The sequence below is a fragment of the Monodon monoceros genome, unplaced genomic scaffold (assembly GCF_005190385.1).
Source record: "Monodon monoceros isolate NGI ecotype Baffin Bay Population unplaced genomic scaffold, NGI_Narwhal_1 Super_Scaffold_13, whole genome shotgun sequence".
Lineage (NCBI taxonomy): Eukaryota > Metazoa > Chordata > Mammalia > Artiodactyla > Monodontidae > Monodon > Monodon monoceros.
The window spans coordinates 18236221-18248713 of NW_021703769.1; the positions used below are offsets into that span (position 1 = coordinate 18236221).

A 12493-nucleotide genomic window follows, 5' to 3' on the forward strand; every position below is an offset into this window, starting at 1 on the left:
CTTGTTCTCCACTGAAGTCATGATTAACACCTGGGCTTTCGTTCGTTTGGGTCCCCTCAGATACACCTATGAGCGAATTGATGGGCGAGTACGGGGAAACCTGCGCCAGGCAGCCATCGACCGGTTCTGTAAGCCAGACTCAGACCGCTTTGTCTTTCTTCTGTGCACCCGAGCGGGAGGCCTGGGGATCAATCTCACAGCTGCCGATACCTGCATCATATTTGATTCAGACTGGAACCCACAAAATGACTTGCAGGTAACCGTTAGGATGATTGCTGTTTGCCTTAGCTGTCCCTGAATCCAAGAACATCATGACAGGGCCCGGCTTAGCTATAGAGAGTGTCTGCCATGCTCCATGCTATTGCTATGGCTTCGGCCAGATGGCAGGCTTAGGGCCTCGGTCAGGGTACAATTGAATAAAAAGTAAATGTCGAGCCTTCCCACGAATCCAAGTGGTTCTTTCCTTTTACTACAAATCAAATGGTATTTCACAGTGGTAGCCTCCAAATGTAGATTGGAACTACTATTTATCATCAGACATAAAGAAAGATACGAAGCTTGACTAATTCTCTAATTCTTGACATACGGATTGATTCTGGCGTTTTCACTCACTTTGTTTGTTAGGCGGTCATATGTCGTATACAGTACATGAGATTACCCAGAGGGCTAGGAAACTTCCCTGGTGTGGCAGGGGTGACTGAGGCTTCCCCAGTAGCTCATTTGCTCTCCAGTGAATGCAGCATAGTAGGGATGATGTGGGCCCAGTTAAGTGTATTTGCAGATTAAATTTGCTCGTTTTAACCAAACTGAATAATGGTGGCTTAAAAAGATTATGGCAAAGATTGGAGCTAATACATTTTAAAAGCAAGTGTAAACAAGCAAATGACAGAGCTAACACTTCTGGTTCAGAATTCCTCATCAACCCCGTGTGAAAGTAAAAACAATGACGTTCTAGCCAGATTGCACAATAAGTCAGTCCAAAAGATTCTAACTTGTCAAGAAGGCTATTTTAGATGACAGTTTTACATCCATTATCATTAACAACAAACTTCATCCTGAGTGTGTATTGGATCTTGGGACATCTGCTGATACTCAGAGTGTGAGTGTGTGGCTCAGAGAGCGGTGGGGACCTCAAAACCTTTTTCATGATACAGGTGATTGATAAGAGAAGTTTGAAGGCTGCTGTTTCACAAAACTGAGGAGGTGCCCTAGGGGATACTGCCGGGAAGGGATGCAGAGAAAAGGAGCTAAGGTGATGGGTATCCGGGCTTCTTCTCTACCTACCATGTCACACAGAGTCATTCTGCTTTGTCTTTTTCATTTAACGAGTTTCAAAATAACATTTTGTTTGAAGAAAACAATCTACTAGTTGAAAAACCAGTGCTCTAAATTATTATGTTGGTGACAGCTGGGTAAAACGCAGGAAAAAAATCATTGTAAAACAAATTCTGGGGCACTGTGTTCAACATCCAACTTGAAACATCAGTGGCTATGACCAGCTCACCATCAGGCCTTTCTGCTGGTGACGGGATATTTCGGTCAAAGATGACTTGCTAGATATGACGAATAACCAATTTTTTTTTTCTCTCAAATAACCAATTTTTAAAGGAGTTAACATAGTCAATGCCACAGTAATACTAATCAGGAGAAACTGTTCGATCAGGTCACCAGCAAGAACCCAATTAGGATAGTGATGTAGATCGGGGGTGGGAAACTATTGCCGGCGGGCTAGCCGCCTGCTCTTAAAATAGTTTCCTTGGGATATAACCACACCCATTTGTACACCTGTTATCTCTGGGTGCTTTCATGTTACAGTGGCAGGGTTGAGTATTGCAACAGAGACCTCATAGCCCACAACGTCTAAAATATTTACTATTATAGAAGATGTTTGCCAACCCTGAGACAGATGGTTCCTTAAGTAGTAAGTTCTTGACCCCTGTAAAGTTCTGTGCTCCTTTGCAGTGCTCACCTGACTGTGAGGCTCGGAACCTGGGCCAGTGACGGTATGAGAAACGGGTGGCCATTTGGAGGCCATGTTAGCTGGGCACGCCTGAAGGACTTTCAGGAGAAAAACTGAAAGCATAGGGCATTTAGAGACAGGTCACTGTCAGAGGCAAAGATTTTGGAATCATCATGCTTCACCTAGTGAAGTCTAGACATTGAAGGTGAAATGCCAAGAAATGGAAAAAGCAAGAACGAGAATGTCCAGGCCTGAAGGAGAAGGTAAAGTCCTCTGAGGTGACTGATTTGTCTGTGTACCAGCCAGATGGGGTGGGTGGCGCTGTCCAGTATTAGGGTCTGGGGAGAAGGGAGCAACTTTGGAATGGCCATTTTTAATGGCCCCTGCTGGGGGAGTAGCAGGAGATGAATAAAGGAATAGCAGTAAAGTCCAAACTGAAATTGGATAGTGTGAGAGTTCTGTATGCCAAGTCAGTTTCTGAACTTCTAACGCTCAACCTCAGTGGAGAAACAAAGACCATGAACATTCGGGCGACTTAGCCAGGAGTGGAGAACACTTGTAGAAGAACGTAGCAGAAGGTAAATGAGTGACGGTGTCAATGAACAGCCCCGGGTCCACGTTAGAGTTAGAATTCCTCAACTTGTGGTCTTCCAGACTGGCTGCTTTTTTGGTTATTTTTATTTACAGCTTGGTAACCAAGAGGAAACCCTCCTTTATTTTCGAGATGTCTGACCAGACTAGGTAGGAATGAAAGAATTGGCAAGAATAGAGTAATTTTCGGGCAGGGAATTGGGTCTGTGGTTATTGGGGAGTGGGATTGGTGGGCTGTTCTGAGTTGCCCCCAGAGACGGAGCTAGGTTCTCGGCTTGCTTGGCATGGGGAGGAGGGCACGAGAGCTGGAGACTACCCCCCGAATGGTGCGCACTCAGCACACTCTCCCTGGCATTTGCCCTTCACCCACGTGCTGTGAATGTGATGTAGAAGACAGAGTCTGGAGAGCAGGGTGCTGAGACCATCATGTGGTTCACAGGACTGCAGCTAAATCAGCTGTGAAAATCAGCGAAATGCATTCCTATCCCTAACAGAGCAGAAAACTCAACCAGGCGGCTCCCTGGTGCTGTCCTTGCTAGGAAGTTAGGTCATGTTAACTTGCACACAGTCGTTCACACATATGCACGTATTCTGATACTTTTTGTAAATGAGTGAAAGCTTTCAGTCATCTTTAGTTCTTCACGGTTATTGAAGAACCACAATTCCTACTCTGATACAAGATGATCGTATTTCCTTTAGAAATGGGCTTGGCATAGAACATTCATCTGTGAGTGGATTGAAGCACATGCTACCTGATGTAAACATCAGGGCCACGAAAAGAGAGTCCCATTATGAGCGTGGTCTTACCCTCTACCCTAGTGGAATTTTAGCATAGCTCCGGAGGTCAAGTTCAGATGGTAGAACATGTAAGTGTTCACTCTGGTCTCTAACAGCCTGGACAGATGTGGTGCAGTCCGTGCTTATCCGGAGTCGGGACAACATGGGGAAGCAGTGACAGTGCCAGGACACTGCTTCTTGACCCCTAGGCAGACCCCCTCCGAGCCTTGATAGGGAAGCCAACCTGCTTAGCGGGAGGCTGGGCTCAGCCCAGTCCCTGAGGCAGGCCTGCAGACAAGCCAGCTTCCATGGCTGTGGAACAGAGCTGCACTGTCTGAAAACTCAGCTAGAAGTCAGAGAGCAGAGTTACCTTTTCTGGTGCTTTTTTGTTATTATTAAAAGTTCATTCATTCAGCCTTCTGGTCTTTTTGCTGGGGTTTCCTGTGCTTTGGGGGTAGAGTTAGAGGCTTAAGACTTGCTAGAGAAATATGTATGTTTTTAAAGCCTAGGTGTTCATAAACCAGATGACATTGGACGTCATCCTGTTTCCTTTGGTCTCGTTAGAGCCTGAGGAGTCCAGTAAATTGTATTTCTCTCCCTTTGCCTCCAAGAGAACCAGTTAAGAAATAGACCCAGGAGTGCAAAGGATCAAGGCATCAGCTTTAATAAATTGTGATGGTGGATTAGATGGTATAGCTTGACCTGGAGCCAGACTTAGACTTCCGAGGACTCCTGCACTTGTGCACCCTCATCCCACAGTTAACCTTGCCCACTGAGAACTGCTGGCAGCCACCTGCAGAGCAGAGGCTGTCCTCGTCAGCCTGCAGTGACAGAGGGGGGACTCTGCCCTCCGCAGGGGATGGGGAGGGGGTGAGTCTATAGGAGCTCGGACCGGATCTCCCGTTTCACTGATGAGATCAGTCATTCCTTTGGAGTAGAGAGGAAGGAGGCGAAAGAGACTGTTGTGTTCCTACCTGGGAGCCGACATTCCCTCCCGGAAATACGAGGACAGAGAACTAGGGCTCCTGCTCTCGTGTCTACTCCATCAGCCCTTCCCAAATCCTTCTGCTCCCCTTTCCAGACAAGTGAAGGCACAGGGTCCTTAGGTTCCAGGACAGTAGGTTCTAGTAAATCAATTTTTAGGTCCCTTTATTAGGGAGGTCTTATCTAGAGGATCAAGTAAATGCCACATCCTCTCTCAAACCTTGAACATGTCTGTGTTAGTAACAGTGTGTGTGAAAAATCAAACTGTGCCTTCCCCCAGGAGGGACGGCTGTGCGTCAGTCCTGGTGCGTCAGTCCTGGTACGTCAGCTGCAGCAGGTTTTGTGTAGGTTTTCTATGGCACCTGTAACCCCTGAGTTCAAAAAATGGCAAAGGGTGCTTACCGTAGCCTGAGAAGGGAAAAGAGCAGTGAAAAACTGGTTTCTTTACTTCTTCTCTTTACCTCTTCTCACTGCTGCCAGCTCTGAGGGCTGAGTGGGCCTGTGGGAAAAGCAAGGTACCGTGCCACCCTTGCAGAGGCCACAAGGTGACAGTGGTAGCACGGCACAGGTCCCGTCCTTCCTGTGGATAAGGTTGTCCCCGAAGGGAGAACTCAGGAAGCCTGGGCGCAGGTGTCCTAGCCGAGAGCACAACCACAGGGTAATGCAGCTCCTGCCTGTGCCGAGGGTTGTGGAGGGGAGGAGGGAATCCAGCCTGAGGAGCCAGGGGCTTGACACTCCGCTCCAGGAAAGGAGAGGTGCTGGTTCCCTTTGCCACTTCCTTTGCCGCCATCATTGCTGGCACCGCCTCTTGCTTGGTAGAATGTATGCCTGCACTTGGACGTCTAAACTCTATTGAGTTTACTTTTCCTCGCTAGGAGAAAGTAAGGCTTTGTGAGTGCTTCATTACATGGTCCAGGCGTTCAGTGAATGTTTGTTATGTTTATTGAACACTGGAATGTGCCGGGCACCGTTTAGTGTTGGAGACACAGCAGTGACCGAGACCCATGGTGTGTGCTCTCATGGAGCTTTCATTTTAGTGGAGCAGGCAGGCAAAAAACAAGGAGAAATAAGTAAGATAGTCCCAGATAGCGATACTTATTACGAAGAAATGAAACAGGATAAGAATAATGGGGATTGGACGCCCTGATGTAGAGGGTGGTGTAGGAAGGCTTCTTCAAAAAGGTGACATCTGAGCAGAGACCTAAATGATGGGGGCAGGGATCTTAAGTTATAAAATCAGTAGGAAGAATGTTCCAGACAGAGGGAACAAGAAGTGTGACGACTTAGAGTGGGATGAGCGTCGGTGGTGCACCTGAGGCAGGTGGGACAGGTGCTTACAGTACAGCGTCAGTCCCAAATAAAGTGAGTCAAGTTTCTTTTAAGTACTCTCCTGCCTCTTTTTCCAGTGTCCTCTCTTTCTCACTCCCTGCTCCTTTTTTCTGCTGCCCAAAAGCTCCCTTTTCCCATGCTGTTAACTTGCTTCTCCTTGCTTCCTATTCTCAGCCAGGTCTTGACTGACTTATGACACATTTATTGAGCCCTACACACCAGGCCAGGCCCTGGGGAAAGAAAAGTGCTCAGGGCTTTTGAACCACGCAGTGGAAATAACAGTGCAATGAGCAGATATCGGCGTTCTTTCCCAGAGATGTTTGCATTGTCAGAGGGGTTGATACCTCTCCCCAAAGGATGAATCTGGAGCTGGAAATTTCAGATCCAAAGTGGGCCTGCAAAGGAGATAGCTGAGGGAGGGCAGCTTCCCAGTCGGTGCCCGCTGATCCATACTGCACTGAGAGCCCCTGATTCCTCTCCTGATGAGTAGGTGGCCAGCGGATACAGACTTCCTGTGTGCCAGGAGAAATGTAAAATTGCTGGACGTGAAATAAAATACTCATGTGTAGAAAATGAACTGGGGAAGTGTCCCAGCATGCTAGACGTGGCTGGGTTCTTGTGGGACTATAGGTGATTTTTTTAACCTCTCTGATGATGTAGATTTTCATTCAGGTACAAACAGTATTTCAAAGTATTAAAGAAAATGTACCTTTAAAATGTAATAGAACTAATAATTTGAAAGAGTAATATAAGGGTCAAGAGAGGAATCAACATTATGTGTGGTTCTTTGTACCAGCTATTTAATTTTCATGTGATTGTAAAGACGTGGTGTAAGGTTCTGGACTTGCACCTGACAACAGTGAATTGAGGGCTGGAATCAGTTGGAAATCTGTCACTGTTTGGAGACTCCGCCTTTCTACCCATCACAGTCATTGGGATCTGTGTCTGTTTAAAATTTTTCTGAACCTGACTACTTGTTTCTTGTAGGCTTTTGTTCACCTCAAATGTGTTAAAAAGGACAGAACGAACTAGGTGCCTACAAATCATGCAGGAGAGCATTGGAGCTCTGTAATTTCCCCTGGGATGGAGGGCCATGGGGGCAAGGGGTAGCACCACTGCCTCCTACTGGTGGTCTAGCTCCAAGGGTTCTATGTTTATACCTTTGCTGGTGTGTTTTGTTTGCGCTTCATCTCAGTTGTTGACTTAGTTCTCAATGTTTCTCTGTACCACATTTTTGTGTGTGTGAGTTCCGAAAAGGAAAATAAGGAATATATGAGATTTGACTGTAAAATGGCAAGTCTCTTAAATGTGGCAGGACTCATCCTGCTATCCTGATTCAGGTAAGTCATCTTGGTAGAGGATGTGTTTATCTCCTGGTACCATCTTGCTGCTCGTGACAGTGCCCCCTGCCCACCCCCAGCCCCAGCAGAGGTTTGTTTTCCAGACATGGGTATCCCAGGACTAGTGAGGTGACTTCATGGTGACATGAGAGTCCAGGTCCCTTCTGTCTCTCTGCTCCACCATCCTCAGTGAGGATGTTATAAATCCTCACTTAGAGTGGGATGAGCGTCACACGCTCTTGCTTCCAAGATGGATACTAATCACAAGTTTCCTTGGGATATAACCACACCCATTTGTACACGCTCTTGCTTCCAAGATGGATACTTCACACGCTCTTGCTTCCAAGATGGATACTTCAAACCCCAGGTAGGAAAAATAAGGAAGGAAGGTGTGACACTTCTTTCAAGAGAGCAGAACTTTTCCAGATATCCCTGATAGACTGCTGTTACGTCTCATTGTCCAGAACTGTATTACCTCGCCAGCCCTGGGAGGCTGGAAATGGTTTCAGTTGAATACATTGCTGCCCTTGTATAAGAGTCAGGGTTCTGGTATTGAGGACAAATGGGGATATGGATTCCAAGAAGGTAATAAATTAGTGATGTCTGTAGCTCTCCTCTATTAGACCTTTGCTCAGAATATTTCTTAAGCTCCCTCTTGTAATTTGCCCTAACACCAGGTAAGCCAAAACAAAGAAAATCAGTGTCAGTACTTAATGAGCACATATTATTACTGCCTTATAGTTTCCACAAACCATATTATTTACCTTGATCACTTCCTTTATTTACCAGAGCTATCCATCAGATTTTCTCCTAATAATGAAGATTTACAGTCACTAAAGATAGTAAAAGAAGGTGTGGCAACTAGTTGTAATAGCCAAAAACAAAAGAACTTAGTTGTCCATCAGTAGGAGACTTACTGCCTGAAACAGTATGTTCAGCTTTGATAAAAGAATGAGGAATATCTCTACATACCGCTATGGAGTCATCTCCTGGATATATTGTTGGGTGAAAAAAAAATAAGGTGGAAAAAGTATGTATAGTATGCTAGCATTTATCTAAAAAGGCTGTCTATCTGTCTGTCTGTCTGTCATGTCTCCCCGCCATGGAAAGATTTTAAATGGTTACCTCCTGGGGGGAGGCGGTGAGGGAACAGGGAAGTGACGAATAGAAACTAGTTTTTCTGAATATGCCTTTTTGTATATTTGACTTTGGAACCATCCTACGTATTTTATAGCGTTATAAAACAAAATCTTTAAAAACTTTTTATTCTGAAATCATTTTAAACTTTAAAAAAGGTGCAAAATAGTGCAGAGTTCTAGGATCCTTTGCCCCGCTTCCCTTAATGTTAACATTCTGTATAACCATAGTGTAATTATCGAAACCAGGAAATTAACATCAATACAGTGCTCTGATCTACAGACCCTGTTCAAATTCCTTCATTTTTCTATCGGTGTTCTTTTTTCTGGTCTGGGATCCAATTCAGGATTTCACATCTCCTTTAGAAGTTACAACTCCTTAGCCGCCTCCAATCTGTGACATCTCCTGTCTTTCCTTAGCTTTCGTGACCTTGACACTTTGGAAGGATACTGACCAGCCGCTTTGTAGAATTGTTTCTCACTTTGTGTTTGCCTGATGTTTCTCTCATGATCAGATTTGAGGTTATGTATTTTTGGCAAGAATATCATAGAAGTGATGTTATATCCTTCTCAGGGGGTACATGATGTTGATATGTCCTATTACTTGTGTTGTTAACCTTGATTACTTGGTTGAGGTGGTGTCTGCCAGGTCTCTCCACTGTAAAGTTACTATTTTTATCTTGAAACGTAGTCAGTATGTTGGGAGGAGATATTTTGAGATGCTATAAATATCCTGTTTCCTATCATACTTTTGCCTATTAATTTTAGCATTCATCAGTGGTTCTTGCCTTCAGTAATTATTACGATGGTGTTTGGCAAACGGTAATTTTCTATTTCAGTCATTCCTTCTACAGTAGGAATTGGAATCCTACTGTAAAGAACAGCTGTCCTTTGTCCCCCATTTCTTTATGTATTTGTATGGGTATGGATTCCTGGATATCTATTTTATGTTATAGGTTATAATCCACTACTCGCATTGTTTATTTTGACGTTCGGATTTGGTCATTAGGAGCCCCTTCAGGTTGGCTCCTCTGTCCTTTAGACATGCTCCTGTCAGTTTGTGAGCACTTCTTATTTTCTGGCACCACAAGACACTCGGGTTCATGTTACATTTTTCCCGCCATATCCATGGAACTGACTGTTCCTCCAAGGCTCCCTGGTTCCTTTTAGTTGAGAATGGCATTTAGAAACCAAGGTCTGGCTACTAGGTGTGCCCATTGCCACCGGAGTGTTACTGGTTCTAGACTCTGAGCAGACAGAGCTAGGAAATACAGATGTGCGTACTGACACAAGCACTGGTACCACACCTCTGTATTTATTCCCTGTCTGTCCATCTGTAGTGAGATTTCTGATTCCAGTCCAACATCACAGGATTCCTTCTAGCCTTCTGCACTCTTCCGAATTCATAACTCCTTTCTCTGGCTGTGAGAAGCCTGGTCTCATTGTCATAACACAGTACATTTACTCATTTGTTCAATCTTCATATATGCCTAAAGTAGTTTCAGAATTACTAACCCATATTCTACAAAAAAATTTACTTGTGCGTAATATTGGACTAAAGTGTTTTTTAGGTCATTGGTCTTAAAGTATATAATCAAAATACCAATTTCCAAGGTTACTTGGTTTAGTTTTTTTCTTTCCCACCCCCTTCATTGTGGTTAAATTAATGTGGGAAAAATCAATCCCTGAAATTCAAAAGTGAAATGAAACAGTTGAACCTAGCTCTATATGATGTGGACAGCATAACCCCAAGAGTTATGCTCAAATGTTTGTATTTCATTTTTCAGTATCTTCATTGTGTTATAATTTCAGTTTGCAACTCCAATATACCCTTTATCCAGATTCACCAACTGCTAACATTTTGCCTCATTTACTTTATCATTTCTGCCCTAACTCTCTCCTGTCTCTCTGAGTACATACAGAGACCTACACACGTGTGTGCACGCACACACACACCACTTTTTGTCTGAACCATCTGAGAGTAAGTTGTCCCCTGAGTGCTTTAGTGTGTATTTCCTAAGTGCAAGGACATTCTCTTATATAACCAGGGTTCAGTTCTCAGAATAAAGAAATAAGAATAGTATCTCTAATCCATAGTCCATATTCAAATTTTATCATTTCTTTCAACATTCTTTATAGTTGTTATTCCCCCAGGATCCAAACTAGGATCACCCACTTCGTTTAGTTCTCACGTCTCCTTTAATGGGTCAGTGCCTTGATCTTTCTTTTCCTTTCACGACCTTGATGTCTTTGAAGGGTACAGGCTAGATATTTTATAGATAGGCCCTTATTTTGTGTCTGTATTTCCTCAGGATTGAGTTCAGGTTTAGTGATACCTCGAAGTGATATGTCTTCTAAGTGTGTCATGTCGAGAGGAACAAAATGTCCATTTGTTGATAATAAGTACTTTGAGCTTAGTTAGTGGCGTCTGCCGGATTTCTCTACTATGAAGTTGCTATTTTTCCCTTTGAAATTACTAAGTAACTTTGAGACTATGTAAATATCCTGTTCCTCATCAAAGTTTCACCCACTGGTTTTAGTTTCCTTTGATTATTTTTGCCTGGATCAGTCATCACTGTTATGGTTGCAAAGTGGTGATTTTCTAACAGTCATTCTACATTTTTTAGTTACTTTCTACTCTGAGGAAGAGTTTTCCCTTTTCTCCCATTAGTGTATTTACGTCAGTATGTACTCATGGGTTCTTCTTTTATTCAGTGGGTTATATTCCATACGATATTTATTTTGATGTTCAGATAGTCCTGGACCTAACCAGCGGAAGCCTCTTAGGTTTCAGGTGTTATTTTGATGCGTCTCCATCATTCTTTGAGTACTTCCTTATATGTTTCAGGCTCATCCTGTACTTTGGCTACCCTGGCCCTGGAATTAATCATTTCTCTAACATGCCTTGTTCTCTCTTGTTATGGAGAATGGAGTTTAGAAACCAAGATCTGAGGGTTCGTTATGTTCTTTGCTACTGGGATGCCATTTCTTCTAGGCCCTCTCAGTGGACACAGCTAGACTACATACATACACACACAGGGAATATATATACATAACATGCATTCATATGTATATGTGTATATACATGCATGTGTCTACATAAACAGATGCACACACATTCATGTCTTTGTGTGGTTTTATACACATACGTGCACATCTAACCATGAGTTAATACTGATACCTCCAAATCCATTCTAATGCCACAGAGTTGTTCTAGTTTTTCTTCTTTCCATATTTGTAACTTCCTTCTTCAGCAGTGAAAACCCTGGCTCCTGTTACCCTCAGTATATTTACACATTTGCTCAATCCTAGATTACACAGAAAGTGTGCTAGAATTGCTGATCCTGCCACTGTGAAAAAGAAACTTATCTGCCAGTGTGTATTTATTTTTTATTTTTTTAATAAATTTATTTATTTTTGGCTGTGTTGGGTCTTAGTTGCTGTGCACGGGCTTTCTCTAGTTGTGGCGAGCGGGGGCTTCTCTTCATTGCGGTGCACGGGCTCTAAGCACACGGGCTTCAGTAGTTATGGCTCACAGGCTCTAGAGCGCAGGCTCAGTAGTTGTGTTGCACGGGCTTAGTTGCTCCGCAGCATGTGGGATCTTCCCGGACCAGGGATCGAACCTGTGTCTCCTGCATTGGCAGGCAGATTCTTATCCACTTTGCCACCAGGGAAGCCCCAGTGTGTATTTAAAATTTAAAACACTGGAGTTCGTACATTCTTGGTGGGATATATCCCAGGGTGGGAGGGTAGTAAACCTTACATTGTTTTCAGTAGTTATGTTGCGGTGGTGATCATGATGATACTGTTTTTCTGATATTTCATGTATTTGCGGGATAAATCAGATGAGTAATGATATTGGCATGGTTAAGAACTGAGCTTTTCAACATGGTTAAAAAGCAATACAGATGTATAGTTAATGAAGTTAAAACCCCATGGTCCCAAATTTGAATTAAAATATCAGTATGATTTCACGATGTAATTTGTCTTATGTGTGCCCATGATCGTATACACTACACACACACAAACGCTTCTGCTTTTACCCACTGAGTAGGCCCAGGAACAATGACCAACCTAGTGGCAGGGAGCATCCCTAGAGCATCCAGACTGTTGTCTCTACTGCCACTTCCCACTGAAAGAAGCTCTTGGGCTACTTGAAAAAATGGCTGAATCCAGGTTTGGGCAGGAAATATACAATGGGAGCATGGAACATGTTGTCATACCAGAAAGCAAGGGAGCTGTTAGATACTGCTGGTCTTTGATATAACATACAAACATAAATACAGACATATCCATATCTTTTTCTTTATCTATGTGTATATTCACACACACACACACACACACACACACACACACACACACACACACACACACAC

General features: G+C 43.7%; 1 protein-coding gene across 4 annotated transcripts in view; it reads left to right on the forward strand.

Moving 5' to 3' along the window:
* The window catches only part of CHD6 (chromodomain helicase DNA binding protein 6), a 211721-nt gene that overhangs the window by 141439 nt on the left and 57789 nt on the right, over positions 1-12493 (forward strand). For all 4 annotated transcript variants that reach the window (XM_029221761.1, XM_029221758.1, XM_029221759.1 and 1 more), the window contains one exon: positions 61-256. In XM_029221761.1, coding sequence (XP_029077594.1) covers positions 61-256 — 196 coding nt within the window. The remainder of the gene's footprint in view (positions 1-60; positions 257-12493) is intronic.